Source organism: Orbicella faveolata, unplaced genomic scaffold (genome assembly GCF_042242905.1).
Source record: "Orbicella faveolata isolate gen_17 unplaced genomic scaffold, um_ofav_v1 contig_12, whole genome shotgun sequence".
NCBI lineage: Eukaryota > Metazoa > Cnidaria > Anthozoa > Scleractinia > Merulinidae > Orbicella > Orbicella faveolata.
This window is the reverse complement of record NW_028301539.1, coordinates 6,029,551-6,054,122: the sequence shown is the minus strand read 5'-3', so window position 1 is coordinate 6,054,122 and position 24,572 is coordinate 6,029,551. Positions and strand designations below refer to the sequence as shown.

The 24,572-nt window shown below is 39.0% G+C and overlaps 1 protein-coding gene across 1 annotated transcript; it reads right to left on the bottom strand.

The window, feature by feature from the left end:
- Positions 1 to 1,664: 1,664 nt before the first annotated feature.
- On the bottom strand, positions 1,665 to 24,572 carry LOC110063702 (ephrin type-B receptor 1-B-like). The gene is made up of 19 exons (XM_089283611.1): positions 24,250 to 24,572; positions 18,453 to 18,602; positions 17,248 to 17,908; positions 16,484 to 16,531; positions 13,179 to 13,541; positions 12,142 to 12,347; positions 11,896 to 11,965; positions 11,471 to 11,570; positions 10,987 to 11,036; positions 10,527 to 10,673; positions 10,036 to 10,112; positions 9,729 to 9,834; positions 8,914 to 8,975; positions 8,599 to 8,697; positions 7,770 to 7,889; positions 6,943 to 7,092; positions 5,088 to 5,132; positions 4,343 to 4,497; positions 1,665 to 3,019 (listed from the first exon to the last, which is right to left on the bottom strand). Exons 2-19 carry the CDS (start codon positions 18,585 to 18,587, stop codon positions 2,764 to 2,766), a joined length of 2,850 nt encoding a protein of 949 aa, XP_089139737.1. The 5' UTR covers positions 18,588 to 18,602; positions 24,250 to 24,572; the 3' UTR covers positions 1,665 to 2,763.

The following is a 24,572-nucleotide window of genomic DNA, read 5'->3' as shown; positions in this document are numbered from 1 at the left end:
GACTTCTATTGCATTTAATAGGCCAATTCCGATATATTGAACTTCTAACTTGGCTACGAGCCTCAGGGGGATAAAACAAAAGAGATTAATTATTCATCTCTCATCCTCGATGCGATTTCTTTTCTTTTATTCCCCTAAGCCTCGAAGCCAAGTTAGAATTTTAATATATCGGAATTGGCCTATTCCCCACCCTTGGGTATTTTTACTAGGAGTCTGGGCTCCAGGATGAGTAACTCTATAACAGACCATTTTCGATATATTAAAATGCTAACTAATGTCGGCAAGTGTTTTAGCGGCAACACATATTTCACTATCCTCGAAACATCACACACGGCAAAGAAACGCCAGCACCAGCGCCTGCAGGAAGATGATTTCTTCAGCATCTCCGAACGTTTAATCCACGTCAAAGAAAAAGCACAGGAGTTACTTCTTGTGAATTTATTACTTGGAGCATTCCCTCCAACTTATTACTTTTCAAAAGTCTTCTTTTTTTCATCTGGCCTCAAATGTACCGAAGGATGCTACCGGTTTCAACGTTTCATCTGTTCGCGTGTTTGAAAAAACGGGCCGGACGGTGACGATATCGTGTGCTGTGTGCGGGCTGGATTCCAACATGTTTCTTCAACATTTGTTTCTTCAACATTTTTAAACACTTCCGTTGCTATCGTCCACGCAAAAGTTACAGGGACTCGTTTTCAAAACTAGCCACCTGGGGAAAAGGTTTTTAAAACCCTCCGTTTTAGATCATTAACGTGTGGAACGTAAATTTGCCATTTTCATCTTGGGAGGTAATAAAAAGATTTATTTATACTTTTAAATGAGTCAAGCTGTTGCGATTTGGTGAAACGTATATCTTTTTCATATTTTTTAAGAAAAAATCACGTTACTTACAAAAAGATATGAAAGGAAAATACTGTAGAACAGTGTGTTGCCCTCTGCATAAAACGAAAGACTCTGGAGCTGAATCCTTAGTACTGTCAAGAAAGTTTGAACAAGACTTTTGGTAGAAAATCTGTAGAAATGTTAGACTGCGTGGCATTGAAGATACGGTAATTTTACGGTGAGAAGACTGGGTTTTTAGTTGTTGCCACGATTAGCATTTCACAAAATGAAAGTGCGAGCAGCTGCTTCTTCTGGTTTTGCCAGTAAATAGAGTTATTGTGGTATTGCTGCAGCTATTTGGTTATTACTGCTTCACATAAAACAGTTTTCTATCGATTCAACGCAACTTGATTTGCTTTTAAATTTTATCTCACGGTTTTAAACTTCCTTAAAAGCTTCTTGTTTTTCTGTATATTAGGTGCCCAGCAGCTAACAGCAGAGTGCTGGTGCTACCATATTTGGTGATTGACTTTCCTCAGTCCTATAAGACTGGGCCACGATTAACGTGCGTGGAAAACTATAGTATGAAGCAAGCAAACCCATTCCGTCCATTCTTGTCAGTGAAATAAAAGCAGATCGAGAGGTAGAAATATCTCGGAAACATACGTGCGTGGGATTTTCGTTTTTTTTGACTCAAAGCCCCTAGATCGAGTAATTACTTCCCAAAATTTGAACTAATAGGCTAGCAATGGGAAAAATCTTCTCCGGTAGCAATCAGGCTGGAATACCACACAGTATTTCTGTGGCACACAACTTTGAATATTACGTTAAACTACAAAGAATAAGAAAAAAAGAAATACGTGTTTATTTCATATTGAAATAGTGTACAAAAATAGCAACTAACTTTCAGATATTAGAAAATATCAAAATTTAAAAAGTATCCCTGTATAGTATGGGAGATCGCAAATTACTAGTTTGTTCCGAGACATACTCTCCGTTCTATGTTTGAACATATCAAGTACTGGGGCTTCCCAACAGAGATGGACTCCGATTCTTGCGTATTTTCCCCCTTTTTTCGGGGGGGGGGGGAGAGGAAGGGGGAAGTTGCTTTATTTTGGGGACAGTGGTGGTGTAAAGTTTACACCATTAAATGCAGTTTATAGAAAACTAATAACGAAGCAATTGCCATTATAAAGGTATCAGAACCATCGTGAGCTTTTACACAAATACTGCCATCTTGTATGTATAAAGTCTATCAGTCGTACCCAGTCACTATTTATCGAGTGGGATGGAAAATATCCCAGAATCCCCCTCGTGCGTTGTAATTTGATCTCCATTCAGACTCCCTCCGTCGTCTCCTTTTCCAACCGGATAAACATAGTGATTTGGCACCAGTCAGAATACTTTTGTTCAAAATGAAAATTGTTGGGCAACGTTATACTTGTGAGAGTTTTGGAATTGTTTAATAAACCCTTCAATTGCAAAAAAATTGGCAGAAACGACCCTCGCTCCTAAAACGAACTTTAACAGTGAGTGTTTAACACTGTCAGTATCAGCATTATCGCATTTCGTTTCTTTTCTTTTCTTTTGGTGCGTTTTGCATTTTCTACTGATTCTTTTTCTTAAAGATTTACCACTTGTCAAATTTGTTACTGAAATTCCTCTTTGCTATTTTGTATTTACTATCTGTATTAATTTTACTATTTTGTAATGAATAAGTTTGCCATAAAAACTGAACTAAAATCCACAATAAAAATGATTTTAAAAGAGCTACTGTTCTTCAATGTTAACTAAAAAAAAAATTTTTATCTAAAAACTTTAAATTTATCAGTTGTTTGATCAAAAGAACCAAATTTAAAGTATAACAATTACACTTGTTTCGTATAATTTTTGGTTCTTATAGCAAACATTTGTTCCAATCAGCCACGTTTTCTCTCCCGTCTATTTTGCGGCTTCCTCTTCATCCATGCCCTTGTTGTGACGTTGTGAATTCATAGCCTTAATACTCTTTTTCATTTTATTTCGATGTCCAGCCAACTTAATTCCTATTTCGTTTAAATTCCCTTCATTCAGCTGAGCGACCTTGTTGAGGGTGTTGACGCCATTAGCTTGGAATGTTTCCAAATACTTCTCCATGTTGATGTATTTTAGCCAGTCGTCCACGGACTGAAATTCTGGTAAATTGACCTCGACAGATCTGAAAGTAATAAAAACAGGTAAAATTATAAAAAAACGACTTGACTGGGCGTCGTCGTTGTTTTATTGTTGTTATTGTGTCCTTGTCGTTATAATGGCTTTGATAGTGACTGACTAGCCTGCGAACGCAGACGTATTTCCGGCTGTCGCTTGTCTCCGCCGAAAATAGGGTCCGCGAACCCGAGCCAGGAAACGATTTCTGTGAGGTAATGACTTTTGTTTCTCTTTGGCCAATCAGATTCCATGATAGAATGAAACTCAAGTGCTCCTCGCGCAGTAGTTCTGGGGCTACTTGAGCTAAACTGTGATTGGCTTAAAATTCCTGCGTCACAGAAACCGTTTCCTGGCTCGGGTTCGCAGACGTTATTTTCGGCGGAGACAAGCCACAGCCGGAAATACGTCTGCGTTCGCAGGCTAGTGACTGACATGTAATACCAGTAGGCACTGTTATTGTAACAAGAACGAATCTAATAGTGACATTTAGCACCAAGGTTTTCAGCGGAAATCTCAAACGGCAAACCGCTAGAAGTCACTTAACTAAGCGCTGCGGTCACGTTTGGAGTTCTCTACGCGGGTTTTCGACGCCGAGAAGTAGGTTTGCACGTAAGTGATTTACCTGAACATTTTTTTTATCCCGAATTTCTGTTTATACCACGTCGTCAGTAAGAAATTTAGTAAGCCAGTAGTACATGCTTAGATATAATTTTTAGCCGATGAGTAAAAACAGGACTTTCTGTTGCCATTTGAAAATCAAACACTGCTGTTGTCTGGAAATTGAACATGGCGGCATCTTCAAGTGAAATTACTCTTTATGTTTTTGTAACTAAACAGATAGAAGTCACAAACGTCTAACGCCAAACCGGCGCCTAACCCGAAACTGCCGTTTGCTGTTTGCCGTTTACATGGAAACCTTGGCATAGTGTTAAATGTCTCTAATATTTCCAGAACTACCCTAGCTTTAGTTTAACCGACTCCAATTGAAATCAGTGCAGGGCAAATAGTTATCAAAGGAGATTTTCTAAGGGTCTTAGAAGTGCGACCTCTCTTCCAGTACGCAAGGAAAACAGTGACGAGAACAGTGAAGCGTTTTATAGTATAAATTTGGTGATTACTGTATTTTTATGTCTCTCTTTATTCATTATTTTTTAATGCATTATGGCCAAGGTTGAAGTTAAAAGTTAAGTCTTCGTCATGGCAGTGGCCGATCAGGCCGGAGTTTATTCCGGTTTCTGATGCACCACTACTCCCCCACGGATAGGATGCGAGCCCATCACAGGGCCACCTCCAGTGTAAAATTCATATATTCATATTAAATAGTACTTACGTATCTGGGAGAGACGATGAGACATAATCCTTTAGAAGTTCTGGGGATCGAATTAGTGCATCAAAGCGACTAACGATCTCAGAAAACTTGGGTCGTTTACTTTTGTCTTTTCCCCAGCAATCCAACATTAAGGAATACAGAACTTTCGGGCAGCCCTTGCGATAGGAAATAACCAAGAAAATTAATTAGTTAATTCACAGACCGGAATTGAAGTACATAAAAGTAGTTATACAAAAACTTACAAGAAATCATCAGTTCAAAATCTGATGTAATTGGATGCATAAAGTAGGGATTCATGGGCCATTGGAAAAAACCTCTTTTTTTGTGGTGGATTCTCATTAATTTGTGGTGGATTACATCGACGTCGATAACGTCAGGATCCAGGTGTGTCTCATGAATAAACTAAGCTAATTTGTGCAACAAATTATTCAGGGACACTTTTAAGGATAGACTGCCTGGTGTAACTCATCCAAATCAGCAGTCCTTAGATTTTTGCTTTCAGTTATTTCTATATTGGCAGCAAAAATGTAGTCCTTTTGCAACCAAAAAAAAAAAAACGATAACTTCAACACTAGCAGCACTTCATATGCGATGTGTAAAATTTAAAATTTTAGAAATAGCAAAGAAAGCGTAAAACAGTGGAGGTACAGTCGTGCCCTTTCTACACGTCCCTGACTAACTTCAGCGTTTACACACCCATCAAATGTTAAAAATTGCAAAACAAACGTTAACCAATTTTCCGCACCTGAGGAGACTGTAATCTGTATCCAAATTGTACTCTGTTGATAACCTGTTTAAAAAACACGATAAACGAGTTAAAGAAGCTACGCATCTTGGAAAGTATAGCCTAAAATTCTCACGTTCGTCGTTTGCAATCCGTGGTAATCCTTAACCATCCTTGTTCCTCGAGCTGTATTGTTAATTATTATTATCTCTTTGATGTTTTGTATCTTAGTAAACTACTATATTTTCAGGTTCCCTTCAATTTAAAAGTACTTTTGTACGTGGCCAAAATAACTCAAAATGCCGTGACTGAGTTCCTTTCAAAGACTTCAAAGCGCTATTTATGGTTTTAAATAGTCTGTCCTTATTGATTACTAACTACTTACTAACCGAGAATGAGGTTTTTACGGGAAAATCTCAGACCGAGACCTTGCCGTATTAACCGAGCGACCGGCAAGGTTTGAGATTTTCCGAGGTTTGAGATCTTCTCGTAAAGACTGAACGATCGAGGTTAATGGGTAGTTTATTATACGGCTTTTTGCTTGGTTCAGTTTTTGCAGACCCGTAATCGGCCCGTTGGCATTACGGGAGAATAATGCCTTAGTATTAGCCAATCAGAGCGTGTTATATCGGCTACAAACGTAAGTCATATAATAAATTTCTGTAATGACCATAGACTTCATAAACACACAGCACCTTGTTCCAGAGAAACCAAGATAAGAGACATTATTTCAAGTTAAAGCTGTGACGTTTGTACTGTCGTGAAATGTAATAATGTCGTGAATTGTAATACCTGTCGTGAATTGTAATTACACTTGTCGTGTATTGTAATACCTGTCGTGAAATGTAATAACAAGTGTCGTGAATTGTAATAACGCACCTGTCGTAAATTGTAATAACATGCTGTCGTGAAGTGTAATAATCCGAGCTGTCGTAATTTGTAACAACACCCTGTCGTATTTTGTAATAGGTCGAGAACCTGAGAACGAGCATTTTTTCAAAAAGCGTGTTTAGTCTTTTCAAGAAATAACGGTTAAAATTGATGACGGTGGTGATGGTGATGATGACAGTGAGGTTGAGGATGATGATGATGATGATGGTCTTATGAGAATTGCAATGCTGTTTATCGATACTGTTATGCATTCAATAAAGAAATGTAAACTGCGATTGGAAAATGGCCTTATGTCACCAGCAAGTTTAAAGAAAATACTTGGTTCACGCAGATTAGTTACTCTGAAGATGATCAATCGGTCGAAAACGTTTGGCAATAATTTTTAACAGCTTTCGACCTAGTACAGTTTTTTTGATGACGTAATGAAATAAAAGAAGTAATGAACGAAAAGAAATAAAATGAAAAGACAAAAAGGGGACAAACAGAAAACTTAGTGAACTTAACAACGAGTGACTACGAATAACCACTAGTGACCACGAATGACAACGAGTAGGAATTCATCGATAACTTTTGATGACATTGTAATGACCTCATTAAATTGTCCTGGGGGAGGGGGGAGGACTGCAGCAACCCAAGCCCCTCCGGGTCGTACAACTATGATCATGAGTTAGTCACTCAGCTAGAGAGTCCGTCAACCAGTCAGTCAGTCAGTCAGTGAACCAGTCATCAGTCACTCACTCAGCTAGAGAGTCAGTCAACCAGTCAGCCAGCCAGTCAGACAATGAGACGGTCGCCGGGCCAATCAGCCAGCCATTCCGTCAGCTATTTAGTCAGACAGTTAGTCACTCAGGGATTCAGTCATTTAACAAGTTAGTGAGTGAATGAGTTTGTAATTGAGTCAATGAGCCTGGGTGACAAGAATTTCCTCCACGACGCTATCTCCTCGTTTCAAGAATTTGTTGCAGCGAGGTTACACATCACTTACATCATAGTTGTTCCATTCTCCGTAAGGTCTATCACAGAAAGTCATGATCTCCCAGAGCAAAACGCCAAAACTCCACACGTCACTAGCAGAGCTGAACGTTCGATGTTTAAGCGCCTCGGGTGCGGTCCAACGAACTGGAATTTTACCTCCCTTTGGGGTAATCAAAAGAAACACGATTTAATGTTAAGATACGAAATACAGTATTTACTAAGGAAAAGGAGCGTGCGAGAAAAACAACTTATCACCGACGAAAGCAAGAAACAGTTACTGTTCGGGTTTTAGAAAGGCTTATACAAGTCAATCCCGCAGAAACGCAGTTTAAAGGTCATTACTCTTGACGGAGTCAGGCATTATACTGTTAGGTAGTTGTCTCATGTTCTTATGTGCGTGATTTATTCAACAGAAAATGTGGAAAGCTTCTTTTAAACTATTAACGTGACCTCGACGAAGAAGCTTGATGATTTCATTAACACCCCCCTGTTTCCTTTTTTTCTTTTTTTCTTTTTAGGCAGTTGATGTAGGGTCTTCTCGAGCTTTTCCACTGCATTACAACAATCCAATACAGATATTACTATAATAATTACAAGAAAATATATGGAAGATCATATATCTGAACTGCGGAAAAAGATTATGGTGAACGCGTGATTGACAATAGGAGTTATAAATATACACACAACTTGAACCGTTGTGAAATCATAGCCTGAAAAACATTCAGGCTTGAACGGGATTCGAACCGTGACCTCTGCAATACCGCTACAGTGCTCTACCAACTGAACTATCTAGCCAACTCGGTTTCGCGGTTTTGATCGAAAAACTTGAGCATGTACCTGAGTCTCGTAATCCAGTGGCTCTTCATCGTCTTTAGCATGTAACTCTCTTGAAAGACCAAAATCAGACACCTTGCACAGCATGTTTTCACCGACAAGAACATTACGAGCTGCGAGATCCTAAACCACAAGAAACATTTAAAACAGTTTAGTGAGTTTAATTGATAAATTAGGCTTAGATTAAACTTTGACTAAGGGATATCAACATTAATTCGCCCAACTATGTCATCATGCTATGAACATGATACGACAATTGCGCTCCGCCCCACCGCCTGTTAATTTGGTTTTCTGATATGCGCAATACAGACTTAACCTTTTATCAAGTATTAAAACAATCCAGTCTGCCTTGGAGACTCACGAAATCCTTCAAGGCACTCAGATAATGAGTGCAACTTTTTCGTGATGTAAAAATGGTGATAATATTGAAAGAGGCTCCCTGACTATTTTACATCTGCGTTGGTTCAAACGGCCCATCAGGCAGTTTATCCCAGTTTCCGTAGCATGTAGCGACTAGGAGTATTTCTACTATCCCCTGGGGTGTAAGTCCTCTAGGGATGTTGGTCCATTGCAGGGCTACCCCCAACATCAAATTAACCGGTACCCATTTACACACTTGTGTGGGGAGAGGCACTGTAAGAGTAAACTGTCTTGCGCAAGAACACATAGCAATGACCTCGGCCAGGACTGGAACCAGGAACGCTCGATCAAACACCAGCGCGCTTACCATTAGGCCACCGCACCGCCCATTCCATGGGTACTAGCAATTTAGCTAAGTCGATCGCAGGACTGATAGTTATTAGTACACTATCTTTACCATGTATATACTTACCCGATGAATAAAGTTCATATCGGAAAGATACACCATTCCACAGGCCACGCCCCTAGCCATTCCTATCAACTGAAGGCTCGTCAACTGTCCTTTACGTTTCTACAAAGAAGAAATTCGACTTTTCTATTAGTTCATTTATTAGTCACTTTGAGGTCTTTCAGAGGAGATGTAAGTCTAATCTTATTTACTTCTTTTTAACTGTTTAAAGTTCCATCTCACCCAAACAAAGAGGATTGGACTTCCCCGGAATTTATGTGATGCAACAAAAATACCCAGCAAAAGCACAAACATAATAAAGATCTTTAGTAAATGTACCTGTAAGAAGTGATCTAGTGAACCACTCTCCAGGAATTCTGTGAGAATCATCATCGGCCTGCCTACAAATGCAAATTGATTATAAACTGAATAAATAAATAAATAAATAAATAAATGAATAATAAAGCTAATCAAGAGAAGATCAAGGTATGATCTGTTAAAGTAATTTGATTTATTTATCGATTGTTTAAAAATTTGATTGATTTATTTATTGATTGGTTGACTGACCGCTTGATTGGTTGATTGATTGATTGATTGATTGATTGATGGATTGATTGACAGATTGACTGACTGACTGACTGATCGATCGATCAATCAAATGATTGATTGATTGATTGATTGATTGATTGATTGATTAATTGAATGACTGACTGATGGACTGACGGACAGACGGATTGACTTAACCTATTTTTGGACTTGCGGATTGGGCCTCAGAAGAAGCTAAAGAGGACAGGATAGCCTGAGGCAGAGAGACTGCAGCCAAGTTCTTAACTTGGAGAACGGAAAAATGATGATGATTCTTCTAGAATATTTTGACATGCATAACAGAAGAAGAGAGGGTGGGGTGGGAAATTGCAGCAGGTTTCATTTTCCTTGAATTATAAGAACATACAGGTGATACATAGTTGATATATACTATGAACCTAGTAAATGGCCCAACTCACCATGACTCTTTATAGCTCACCGGTTAGAGCACCCGGTCGGCATCTGGGAGGTCATCATTTTGAATTGATGTTGGGACTCAGATTCTTACGTTGTTTCACGCTCCCGATGTTTTAAAAATTTACATCTTTCTCTCTATATATACCACTTACTTTGGGTAACAACTCCTATGAGTCCGATAACATTTGGATGATCAAACTGACACATGATGGATGCTTCTGACAAGAAGTCCTTTTGGTTTTTCTCGCTGGAACCGGGCTGGAATGAAAGAGAAGACCAGCGTTGTAACATCAGTTTTAACTTATATTGTTCTTTACATATGTTCTTACGGGCCTTGTTTTGAGTACAGCAATAATCTTTTGCACTTTAGTTGTTTGAGTGTTTAACAACTCAGCTTTTAGTTTTGCTACAAAATTCTACCAAAGGATTACAGCACCAAGCGTCAAGAGATCAACTTACCCTCAAGACTTTGACAGCGACAATCTTCTTGCCTTCTCGAGTCTTAAGTATGCCTTTGTACACGTCTGCAAACTCTCCTAAAATACAAAACATGAGGATAAGCAATCGAAACAGGGACGGGCAAAATAACTGAGATACCTGGCTATGGCTCGAACCCGGACAGCGCAATCCGGAGACTAGCGCACTAACCATGAGGCCATCACGCCTCCTTCGCCATTATGTAGACGACCCAGTAATGGCTTACAGTGAATAACAGCTCAGCCAATCAGGCTGCAGCATTTGCATTAGTGTACTAGTAAAATAGGCCAATTTCGATAAATTAGAATTCTAACTTGGCTCGGAGGCTTGGCGGAATAAAACAAAACAAATCACATCGAAGTCGAGGAATGAATAATTTAAAATTTATTTTGTTTTATTTCCTCATGCCTCGGATCCAAGTTAGCATTTTATTATATCGAAATTGGCCTATTGTATTAAGGAGTAATATCTACCTTGTCCAATCATTCCCTCTAGTTTAGTGTCACTTCTGTCGAGTTCATTCGTAAACTTCGATATCAGTTCCATTAAATCCAGATAGTTTCCAGGGTCGATATACTGGTTTCGTTGATCCATGGGATTCGTAGTTTGTAATTCACTTCCTTTAAACAAAATATTGCAGGCAATATTGACTTTTAATAAGAGTTACAACACTTGTATGCAGTTTCGTTGACAATGCTCATCTGCTAAAATATTGTTATCTCGAGCGAATGTGTTCGGAGTGGAAAGAAATTAATGGAACTTAACACGAGAAAGCTTCCAGAAAGTCTTCTTATTTTCCTTAATGGCAACATCTCGTTTTATACAGTGAGGCAAATTTATACATTAATAGTCGATTCTTTAGTACCTAACACGGGTTAACCGGTACAGACGTCTCAATTGCGTTATATAGAATATGGACGTTTTTGAACCTACCTATTTCAATGCTTTTCATATAGGCTCTCTCTACACTCTTTCGCCCTTTCCTAGTAGTATACACATTGAAGCATTAAGTTGACACATAGATATAAGTTAGTCTCATTTATTTGGATAAGCAACGATAATTGATTGGTGGTTAGAGGGGTAGGTTGGTTGGTTACGGTAGATAAGTGGGTGGGTGGGTAGGTAAGCACGCAGGTTGGTAGGTAAGTTGGTTGGTTAAGGTAGATGAGTGAGTGCGTAGGTAGGTAGACAAGTAGGTAAGGTAGGTAGGTAAGTAAGTGGGTAGGAAGGTAGATATGTTAGGTAGATACATTTCATCTACGTAGATACGTTAGGTAATTAGATAGGTAAGTAGATAGTTAGATTGATATACATGTATTACGAGGGAATGTAGACCAGCAAATGTCTTGACCTGAACTTTAATAAATCAATTTAATGACTGGAACAAATCCACAAGGTACTTATTTACGAGACTCACCTGCGGAGAATAATAATGACAACAATTATTATTAAAAGAATTAACACCAGTCCTCCAACTCCAGCACTGAATGCAATTATCTTAAACGCCTTCGATTCATCTGTGGTAATATAACAGCCAGAAATGATAAAGTATTAATCACTGGTCATCAATCGTGCGATAAAAGTTACATCAACCCTAATCAGCCAATAAGTCAAGCTGAAGTCAAAGTCCATGTCAGGATCCATGGCAATCTTTAATAAAGCTTTCTTACTTTGAAGTGCGATATCCATGGCATTTCAAAGAGTTTTTACGTTAGGTGATTTGTTTTTGTTCTAGTTTCAACAAGACTAGAGGGGAAAATGATAAACGTGAAATCGTTTACAAGAAAGAGCAGGAATAATTATGTTAATCTTAACTTGATAATTATTTAATTTTTAACAAACCCGAACCAGTTCTAAGTGTAAAGGTTTTTGTCCCAGCAGGTCCTTTACCGATGTTGTTCACTGCAAATACCTGAGGAAAAAAAAGGACCAAAGTGGTTTAATTTAAAACTTTTATGGTTTGATTGTTTGGCCGTTCTTGTTTGCCTGCTTGTCTGCTTGTTTTTCTTAGCATAAAACGTCAAGATAACATCTAATTGCTGGCGTGTTAAACTGCTTACCCAAACTACGAATTCAAATTTTACCTACATGAAATTCATAAGTTTTTCCCGCCATTAGAGTTTCAAACTGAAATTCAGTTTCCTCTGTAGTTCTTGACTGGTTATCTGAAGAATCATCCTCTCTTGCGTATGTCACTTGATAATGTTTAATGACGCCATTCTTTTCTTCTAAAATCCATGACAAAATAACGGCATCTTCCGGTTGTGCAACCGATACTTCGGGTTTTCCAGGAACTATAATGTGTAAAATAAACCAATCAAGAACATCAAGTTCCAAGCGTGATCTCTTAAACCTTGGCCACAGCAAATTATTGCTGCACGCCACACAAAATTTATTTGCTTCCGATTGGTCGAGAACGCACAATTAATGCAAAATCGTACAGTCGTAAGCTACATGCAGAAAGAGCTTTTTTAAAAGTTTCTATGGTGACCAAGCGCACCGTATTTTCTAAATTTAAATCCCGATCACGAATAAACGCCGATTTAAAATATGGGTGTGTCCAGGCACTAGCATTTATTTGGAGAAGGCCTTGTGGAAATAATCTTCGTTAATTAACAACCCTCACAGGGAAGGTAGATAAAGTCTGAATACGAGCCAAGTGGCCCATCAGGCCGGTGCTTATCTCGGGGTTCTGTAGCACGAAGCGACAAAGAGTATTTCTACTTCCCCCTTGATGGGATGCTAGTCCATCGCAGGGTTACCCCCAACATTTAATTCGCTGCTACCCATTTGTACACCTAGGTGGAGAGAGACACTGTGAGAGTAAAGTGTCTTGCCCGAGAACATAACACAATGTACCTGGTCAGGGCTCGAACCCGGACCGCTCGATCCGGAGACGAGCGCACTAACCATGAGGCCACCGCACCTCCCACTAACAGTCCTTCACGATGATTCTGTAATGTTGCGTTCAGTTGGTCCTGTGGTATATCTCAAACCTTGAGAAACGTTTGGGTTGAACCAAAGAAAATCAAATTAATAGCAATCATCTGTGTTAGATGATTTACAGAGGACATGATTATTATCTTACAGCACATTGTAAATTTTCCACAAACTCAAAAACTTACTTGATCCATTAGTCCTTACGGAGATTGCTGCAAAGTTTCCTTCAACTCCATGTCTTCGTTTCGCCACCTCACTCACTCTGTTTTTGGCACGAATCTTAAAAGTATAATTCACAAATGACGAAAGGTTCGTTACCATTACATGGGTCACGTTTAAACCTTCCTTACGTGGTAAGTAAGTGACAACACTTTTGCACTCTTTATCAACACACTCGTTGTCGTCATCATTGACACATGGCTTTCGACAATCGACGTCATAGTGCACGTGAGTCTGGTCACCGGTTATTGCAGGCGGCAGCCATTTTAACTCCACTACACTTTGGTTGAAGAATGTAACGTTAACGTCCCGCGGGATTGTGGGCAAAACTAAAAAGAAAAAGATTCTTGAATTTATTATTAGGTAATTAAAAAGACATTAGGGACCGTTCATTTTTTATAAGGTAGGGGGGGCTGGTGGGATTTGGGGGGGGGGGGCCATGCGAAAAAAAATGGCTTTCGAGGGGGGGCCATCCCAAAAAAATAAGGGAAAAAGGGGGGGTCACGTGAAATATTTTAGTAAAACTTTAAAATGGCATGATGTTTGAATATCAAAAAAATTGCTATAGAATAAACATAGAAGGCAGGATACAAATTTATTACAAACTTTCCTTCTGCTTTAAAAAAACGTTTGGTGACAAAAAGCATTTGTAGCTACTGAAAAGAAGTATTTAACACTGTTATTTTCGAATGCAACTTTCACTGGCACTCATCTTCATCTCCGCTGTCGTCGAGTTCTTCGTCGCCGCTTGCGCTGCTATGGGAGTCTCTTTCACCAATGCTGCAAGAAGCAGCAATGCTTTCCGTCAGAGTGTACTCTTCAGGGTACATGAAGGTGTAAACATAATCTCTGACTTCCCGCTCAAGGTTGGTGGTGATTCTGCTTCTTGCAGCATTGGTGAAATAATTTCCTTCCAAGAGCTGTGCGACGTATGGCCCATCTCTTCTAAATATCGACGTGGCAACATCCTCAACTTTAAGACACTCTTCCGGGACGGCCGTTCTAGGAGGGTACACAAGGCATTGTGGAAGATCATTTCCTAGCGGGTTTCCAACACAGATTCCATAAACTCGTTGGACGTTGTTTTCAGTCCGCTTCCTCTTTCTGTCATTTGACTTTCCGCGGTTTTCTTTTTTCCTTCTCCTTTTGTTGATGTGCTGTTTGAGTATGCCTTTGAATATGCTGTTATAATTGCTCTTCTTATTTCCTAGGTTTCCATGTCCTGCGTGACCTTCGTCAACTTAGCTTCTGTACATTTGATCTGTTTTACATTAAAACTGTAGGCAAATTCTTCGCCCTGCTTTAAAGCAAGCCCATTGGACTGAAAGAGTGTGGAATCGTGTTCCTTTACATCTTTCAATATGACATTCAACTTTTCCACCATTGCTCTGTGCTCTTTGATGGAGAAGTTCAGTTTTCTTCCATCACTGGGCTTCAACTGGTACCCTTGCATGGAAAACTCACTCGCCCTTTCTGAACAGCCATCCGCACTTAGAAAGATTGCTTCTTTTGCTTGTAAGATGTCAAACTGCCTGGATCGTTCAGCTGTAAACCTTTTCTTAAACGACTCGTCGCTTTCGCCATTATTGCGCATTTTGGAATGAGCCTCTTTCATGATGCTCATGTAGTAATGCGCTCTTTCCCTGATTGGATTAACAATATAAAGAAGAAAGAGCATGGAAGTGGCAGGCTGGTTTTATCTGACCCAGAGAGCGTTGCTCTATTTGCAGATAGGTTTATTGTCAAATCGAAGTTTGTGGTGGATTATCTTCAGCATCTTGAAGTGCTGGAATTTAAAAGGAAAAAGAGAGCAGAAGAAAAGGCAAAGTTAAGTAGGGAGGAGGATTATCCTTGGACTGAGTTGTGCGAAGATCTAACCAAGCCTAAAAAGCTACGTGTTCCAGAACTAAACAAGTACTCAAACCACCACGGGCTGAAGCAGCATTTGAAAAGCAGCAAGAGTGAGAAAGTAAAGGCAATTGTAAGACATTCATGCTTGTAGCAGAAGAGTCCTCTCAGAGCTGGCCAACCAACACTGAGAAATGCCAGGACAGTGACACAAAATGACAACAGGGCAAGTGCTGACAGCAGTGAAAGGGATGAAAGTGGCAATGATGAGTATAACAGTGATGCCATTGACTCTGGGGGAGAAGATGACTCAAGTGACGTCATTCTTGCATTCATCAATTCAGATGAGGAAGATGCCAATGAGAGGCCAAATGCCACACACTCAGGGCGAGCCATAACTAGGAGGTCCGAAATTGACTTCTCTTTCTTTTGATTTGTTTTTTTAAACAACAGCTCTCTGTCGTATAGAGATTGTAAATATTGTCTTCATAGTGAGCACAATAACGTGAAGTAGGGGGATAATAGAGAAATATTAAAAAAGTTGAAATCTAAATATTTTTTGTTCAATTTTTTTTTTGGGGGGGGGGCCATCCCAAAAAATGACCGCTATAAGGGGGGGCCATGTGAAAAAATTGGTAAGCTGAGGGGGGGTCATGCGATTTTTCAATGGTGCTTCCCAAATCCCACCAGCCCCCCCTCCCTCATAAAAAATGAACGGTCCCTTAACAAACAAAGTGAATGCTTTTGATCAACAGAGACCATGGCGTGTTTACAACATTAGACAACAAGTTAACTTATGTCCCAATCCACAAATCGTCGGCCATTGTATCGGTAACAAGGTGGCAGTTCCAAAGTAAAAGAGCGCAATGGTTGAATTGATCACTGTTTAAAGTCATTCCACTGAAATAAAACCGGCACTGAGATTTTTGTCAAACTACATATTGACTGTTCATGTTATAGGAACTTAAATTTGGAAATAAAAATGAGGGGTCCCCATGTTCGTTTAGGAGCAACAGCACCTTGTTTATACCATATAAATCCTTATAATAGCACCATGATTATAGTCACGATTGCTCACTAAAATCACGTTTCCGACGATTGCTTCTTGCTCAACACTGAGAATTGGTCCACATTTACTTTACATAGAGAAATTTATTACTCAATTCAACACAACAGAAAAAAATGATAGGTCACCGTTCTCGTTTTCGAGAAAATGACGATTTACCTCTATGGCGAGGTCCAGCCGCAAAGAAAAAGCCGCCATTTTTTAATGCGCACGCGCTAATCACGCGTGAAATTATGCGCAGTGGGGATGCGCAATGCAATACTGGGGAATGACCTTAAGTGAAGTAAGTTAATTCCCGAATTTTATATAATAGAATAAAATCATTGAATAGCGAGTCCCATTCACATTTTTTCTTACCCGTGCAGTTAAGGCCAGTCTGATCGTTGTATTCTCCTTCAGGGCAACCTAAAACAGAAATTAATCAAATTCAGGCAAGTGTAGCTGGTACGGTGTGCAAGAGTCTTCATTGCACTGTGTTATGAGCATAATTCATATAGCTTGCGCGTCGGGTGATGGTGCACAGTTATAAAGTGCTCCTTGTTTCCATTGTTGCTGTTGTAGTTGCTTTAGTACCGCATTTGTACCAGTCTACGTACAACATGAAGCGTTAGCCATTCCCTCTTCAGGAATTTTAAACCTCATATTGATTTTGTTACGGCTTTGTGTGGGAACAAGAACATTTCAATGATCAATTAGCGAACGTTTATTAAATACTATGACGGAGGATGGAGATACTGAGGGGTAGTTAGGGGCAAAAATATGGTACGTTCCTAATATGTTTCGAATATGCCACTTGGATTGTAATTTCCATATTTCCACAAATTTAAATTTGCTTGTTCAGCACATGGAGATGATTTAATGAGGGAAAGGGCACTCTGAATATTTTCTTGCTATGAACAGGGGGCGGGGGCAGCCTAGAAAATTGAAAGCCTAACCAGAGGCGTTCCGAAAGTGTTTATGCTTCCAATTTCTATGTCTTCATTCCCACTCATCGTGATCTCCTTCACTACGTATTCATGAAATGGAAACGCGTAAAATATATTTGATCTCAGCAATGCAGTCTGAGAGATGCAACTGCAGTTCCATGACTCATTTTTCCATTAAGTATAGGAAAAGCATACCTTCGCATATCCCTTCATTATTCTGCATATCTTCTTTACAAATACATCTTCCTTCAAGTGCAGTGGTGTTCCACTCGCCATTACTTTCACAGTGAACGTACAAGCTGCCTGATACTTGAACGGTATCTTTGTCACAGTTTCCTTTCACTCGAACGGGTTGCGAATCAGTTGCTGGAGCTACAGTTCGTGGTAGTGACATCAAACTGTGACTGAGTGTTTCATCTGGGCAAACGTTGTAAGTCACTTTAACAGAGAAGAGAGTACTACAGGCTCCATAATTATGGAATGCTAAAATAACATGTTTTTCTTTAACAAGGACGCTTATTGTTTCAGAAGTTTCTTTATCGGTAGTCTGATTAATTTCTGATATTCTTTTATACGCAGCTAAGTTACTGAGAGGGTCAGGATAGAGACCTTGGTCTTCAATAAACTGGTCTGACTGGTGTACGAATAAGTCAAAAACATTCACGCAGTAATATCCTCCATTATTGGGAAAGTAAGAACAACTTCTGATAAAGTACCGGACAGTGATATCGATCATGTTAGCTTCACTGACTGTGATTTGATCACTTAATAGCCAATTGTTTGGCTGGGAATGAGACTGTTTTAAGTCAACATCACATGCTACATATCTTGGAGGAGTAGTAGTCAGTCTTTTCCACTGAAAAATAAAACAGTAAAAATTAACAAACAATCAATCAGCCAATAAAAACAGAAAATCAAATACCTCTCAGAGCATTTACCTATGTAGTAAAACCAAAATGATTTTTTTCACAGTTTGCCTTAACCATTCAGCAGAAGGTTGAGTATAAGCGCTTGTGGAACAGTGGGGCAAGGCGGTTTACTGCTCTGGGAGGCGATTGGAAATAAAGGGAAAGGCATTTATTTAACAATTACTTCACGAGCGCGCGTTGGATAGGAGAGAGCGCCGAGTTGGCTATATTCATTTTATATCCAACAAGCGCGAATAGAACAATTGTTTTATTAACACGCCCTCAAAATATAGACAATCATGAACATAAAATAAAAATAAGAACGACCCCAAAACATTACGCGTACGTTTACCATATTTGTAGAGCACGGTATAAATGCTCATATATGTTACCAGTGATGACAAAGCTAGTGGAAGTCTTGAATCGCATTATCCAATGATCCAGATTTTTATAATAAAGGACATCATGCTACAGGTTAACTCTCAAACTTACCTCTGATACCCCAGTCGACTGTTTCATAATCCAATGCCACTTGTGTTTATCTGTATTTTCTAGTTCCCTTTGAATTGCTGACACCAAAGCTACAAACGTCAAGGTGGGTAAAAAAGCAATCCAAATATGCTGCATGTTGATCACTCATAACTAAAAAAAGAGACAAAGAATAATTTAAAGTTTGGAGGCGGTTGCTTTAAACAAGATCAAAAGCCTAGATACCAGTTGTTCAAAGGGTTAATAACGCTATCCACCGGCGAAATCACTATCACAGGAAAGTGAAGTTTGTTCTGCTAACACTTATCCACGATGTATCCAGTGGATAGCGTTAATCACCCCGACACCCTGGGTTGTAAATATCGCTAGATAATGCCTTAACTCTCACTCTGTCACTATCTTATTTGATATGAGGTCACCGGGCTGACATAGAAATGAAATTATCACTATCGTTGTACAATGTACAATCACTATACCATCATGATTATTGCTAGAAACGTCGTTGACATTAGTGTAAATAAGAAAGTAAAAAGGAATTCAACTGTCTTGAAGAACCCAAGCAATATCCCTAGCTGAAATATTTAATCAATCTTTTCTTTCTGGGATCTACCCAGCAAAATTCAAGCTCGCTAAAATTGTTCCAGTCTTTAAAATGATACTCTTCCTGAAGACTATCGACCTATCTAGTTGTTGTCGACTTATAATCGAATATTTCAAAAGTTTATATATAACAGACTTCTTAGATTTATTGACAAAAATAATACACTTTAATATACTTTGTAACTTCCAATATGGGTTTTGAAGCAAACAAACCACACAACATGCAATACTAGATATTCTTAACACTATATACGGCAATATGGACAGCAGAAAGTATACATGTGGTATCTTAATTGATCTTAAAAAGGTGTTAGACACAGTTAACCGTAGCATCCTATTAACTAAACTTAAAAATTATGCTATAAGAGCAATATTGGTGCATGGGGTTACTGCCAAAAAACACAGTTCAAACGATTGCTAGTCTTATAAAAACGTGCACTGCGCTTGAGTTTCTTTCGGAACACCTGAGAACATGAAATCCTTTTATTTCTTAAAGCCAAGTGCTTTCCAAAGTCATTCTTAGTTTTCCAGCATTTGTGCTACTTGATGTATGAAATCAATACACAAAATAGCCCAGTAAACCTCCAGAATCAACTTCTTAAAACCAGTACAATACGTAACTCTAAGACAAGATCATGATCCGAGATAAAATAAAGAAACTTTCTCCTTGATGTGTTAAAACGTGAATATGACTATAGTGAAGTCTCCCAACTGATACAGAAATTTTCTAAACTAACATAGTTTATTGATAATAGTATTCTAATCGCCTATGTATGTGCACATTACACTGTTACTTTGTTTTCGGTTACCGGTAGTTTTTGTACCTTTTGTAATTTTGTTGTAAATATTATCGTTACTTTTTTCTTCCTTTCCTTTTTAAAATCAACTCTTGCCCCCGCCTCGATTAGCTCTGGAACTAGCTGCGGGAGGCAGGCAATTGTAACTTTACGTAAGAAAACAAAATAAAATTAAAGTTTAAAGCTCAAAGCTCATTGCAAAACATATGCAAAAAAAGAGACAGCAGGCATAAATAAGTAGAACTGTAGGCTGACCCATACGTTCCATTGCAGCCGCTGTCTAAGAGTCTGGTATACGTATACGTTCCTCTCTGGGAAGAGGGGAGGAGCGCGGGCCGCGGGCTCCTTTCGCGGCTCGTAATTTAATCTATTAGTAAAGCTAAAAACTCAGGCACCGACTCTAGCATCGCTACACTACAGCTAGTCAGCGGCCATTGGTGACATTCCTTACATAAGGGACTGTACAATAATTACTTGGAGGGGGCGCATAGGAGAAAATGACAACAAGAGAGAGGGGGGGGGGGTTGGATGTAAAATTTAATACATGCAGGAGGGGCATTACTTTTTCATTCCTTTTTTCAAACTGAAAAAATAGTGGAAGAGTTATTTGAGTTCAAATATAAATACTACCATTGGAATAAAACTGCCAAATTCATCAACTCTAAGGTGTTCTGATCTATGAACTGTTGTTTTCCTATCTGTCATGCAGTAGGAAAGGAATGCCTCTGTTATATGGGAGGAGACTTTTTTCAAGGGGTGGGGGGTTAGCCTTAACATTACCATTATATGAGGGGGGTTGAAATTAATTTTTGGTTAACGAGAGGGGGGTATGACTTAGTTTTGGGGTATATTTCACCCATTTCCCAGCCCTCCCCCCCCCCCCCCCTTCCAGGTAATTACTGCACAGTCCCTAAGATAGACAAGAGATAGATTATGAGAAAAATATATAGAATTTTATAAAGAAATAGCGCGCGTAGAACGAAAAATAAGTAAAAACTAAATAAGTAAATAAAAAATGGCTACAGAAAACTGGGGAGAGTACCTGTCCCCAGGGAAGGGGCTTCTGTCCTCTTCCCATATTTCTTTCATTCATAGGAAACCAAGATAGTGGCGTTCCAACTCTTCAAGTAGACCGAAAAACGCGGGACTGTAAACAATCTACAGTCTACATAAGTTTCTGATTTCGTTATTCAATTTATTGCGTCAACGACATGCATACAAGTTTTCCCATGGTTATACACGGCATATAGTTTCTTGTCTAAACTAATTTCGAAGTACTCGAGCACTGATGATTTATTGACTTGCCAGACGGAATTTGCTTGTTTTACAACAGCTCTACACCATAAATTTACTTGCATCGCAAACCTTCAGATTCTGTCTAAGGGGCGATTTAAAGAAAAGGAAGGCTTAAATTCTCCCACTCAAACCATCGTTTAAATTACTCTGAATGAAAACTTTTCGCACTTATCTGCCTGTAGACATGAACATGTATGGGCGTTTACACTGGCCCGTGAACACCAGTTTATTTATTTTTAATTATCTTTTTTTTTTTTTTTAATTAGCTTTTTTGGTTATTTCTTTATTTAATTTTACACATTTTTCTCATAATTTTTATATAATTTTCCATGTTCCGGGATGTGCCAGAATGTTCCATGCTCCTGGTTTTATCGACGGCCCTATTAACACGCCGTTTTATCAATATCATCAGTAGTTTCGCACACACTCACAGATATAGAACTACGAAAGCATGAACGAAGCACTATCCTGAGCTGTCGTCTTACCACTCGCGCCTTTGGTGATTTGAAAAATGTTATACATGTATTATACGGTTTTTTTTTTTTGTTGTTGTTATAAGTACACAAAGCAGAACTGTACGGGTCCGCAAATGATCCCAGGACCGCAAATGATCCCCAAATTGGACCGGAAATGATCCCGTATTGGACCGTAAATGATCCCGATCAAAAAATATGGAATGGCATGGATGGCGGGATGGTGTGGATAGGGAATTGGCGTACGTAAATACCGATGTTTTTATTAAAGCCATCTTATAATTATACTGGCTTACAACTTGCTCTTTTTTTCATACTTTCGACTAAATTTTGTTGCTAACTACGACGTTGTGAATATCACCACTCAATCATCAAAACACGACTTGGCTTGCATTTCTTTGCAATTCTCAGTAAAATTATGATCAGTGCAACATATCCTCCTTTGTTAAACATTGATATTTCGGTGTTATAGTTAAATCACATTTTATCAACCATTAACGCCACTCGTCTAAAGTTTTAAACTAAAATCTAACCATGAAGCAACTATTACAGAAGATGCTGTCACCTGAGTAGACCCACAAGCCTACAACGCTTCATCACTCTGTAAAACACCTAGTGTGTAGCACTGGAAATTTGAACAAATTTATTTTGTAATTTTTCCTTGGTCGTATTTTAGCTTTAATTCATCGGAAATGACTACTTGATTATTCTGAGAAACCAAAATTCCAAGCTATAGTTATGAAGTTCAGCTTCATGACCAAGCAAGGCCAAGGCTTGCACTTCGTTTTGAAAATTAGCTGTTTGATAGATGTTTGATACTATCGCCACCGGGATTTCGAGAATGTTTACAAGTATGTGTTTTTCTAAGACTTCTAATTCAATAGATCGTCTTCACGTGACGTGTTTTTATCCTCATCAGGCATAAGAGGCGGTATATTTATATCTGTTTACAATTAGCGTGCTTCGTTCGGACTCCAGACCATTTTGAATTTCAGGGTTATGGAGGTTGCGTGACACAAGGCTACGATCGAATTTGTTGAAAAATATACACTTATCTCATGATTTTGAGCCTTTTTTAGAAGTTAGAGTATTAGGAAAAGTGCTTATGTAAATGCTTTTTTGTTTAGTACTGATCATCAGTCGCCTAGAAAGCCAAAGTAAGTTCCAGAAGTTTACACTATATTCCGGCCGCCATATTGGTGTACCACGGATGTACATCAACATGGCGTTTTCTTGCTGGGCTCTGTAAATTTCTGGGAAACATTTACGACGAATATCTGAAGTTTGGGGAAACGCACAGGCCTAAAACTTGGAGAAGTGTCTTATTTAGTTATCTTCTATAGCGTACATCACAATTTCTTAGCTTTTTCCATTGTTTCGTTTTCGATTTATTATTTTCTTTTATTGCGTGACAGTGAAAACGATCTGTACTCTTCGAAGAACAACACAGCAGCTGTGGAATATTTTTTTGTAAAATGATAAAACATGTTTTTTAGTTCATAATTCTTGTACATGTTGTCACCTTCCTCTGATATAAATCCATGCCATTCCTTATTTTTTGATCGGGATCATTTGCGGTCCAATATGGGGATCATTTCCGGTCGAGGATCATTTGCGGTCCAATTTGGGGATCATTTGCGGTCCGGGATCATTTGCGGTCCTGGGATCATTTGCGGACCCGTACAGAACCTGTGTTCAGACGCCTAAAACGTCTTGTGTTTTACGCGGAAAAGGGACTTTGTTTCGATGAAATAAAGGAAATAATAATCGTCTGGACGCAGGGTAAGACCGAAAAAGAAATATCTGTCTTGAACCAATACTAGTTCACCTGGTTTTGCTCAACAAGTGAAAACCCTAACTTGGAAGACGTTCGTTCACTAGTACTACTGCAGATATCTTTGACTAAGCGGTCTTGAAATAAGACCTGTAATTTATTGAACCTTTGTATTTTACGGCATTTAATATACTGTAATTCAAGTTATTTCCGTCATGATAAATTCAGTGACCTAATGCAAGCATCGTCTCCTAAACAAGAATGGAAAGTCATTGCTGAATGTAAATTGTCGCCGAAATTTAAGCTGAACTGAAATCTCACTCCAACCCTCAACCTGCTCTATCAACATCACGAGGAAAAGAGAGAATATTATAATGGACAAACATTCGTGAACAACAAAACAATTTGTAAATGAAACAAATTAACTTCACGTTAGCGCCATTGTTATATAGTATTAACGTTCGTTCTGACCCGCGCATAAGCGGACGCCAAGCAACGATATCAGAACTCTGTTTTATGTTCCAGATTTATTTTAGGAACTGACTCTTTATGAGATCTCACAGCTCTACTTGAAGGCAAAAGCCCTCCGAAGCTGAAATTGACTGAGCGGGTGATAACTTCCTCATGGCAGCGAACAGCGCTGCAGCGCAGTATTTCTTTTACTACACGGCATTAATTCATCTACTAGTCGGCTACTAGCTGCCAAACAATGGTCGTTTATATGTCAGAAGGAACATTAGTTCACAGCAAACCAAAACCATGCAGCAAACCGAAATAATAAACTTTTCGCAAATGTCAACTGTTTAACTCATGTTATCACTTACAGAATGCATGCATGCCACAACAAGTTATATACTCACCAATTCGTGATCGACCAACAGTGCTGATTCATCGAACGATTCTTTGAAAGAGTAACCCAAAGTCAGACAACACGAACCTAGCGTAGAGACTGTATTACTTCTACGGTTGACCTGATCTGCGCGAACTAAATAGAGAGATATGCAATAAATATGCAGATATCAAATACTAATAATTTGACAAAGGATGATGTCACTGTCAAAACTGAAGATCAGTTTGCGTGACTACATGGTACCCACTCGTGTCGCGGTTTTAGCGTGACCGAAGAAAGTATTACAGTTTGAAAATGTGCCCTGTGCCCTGTGCCCTGAAAACGTACATCGGT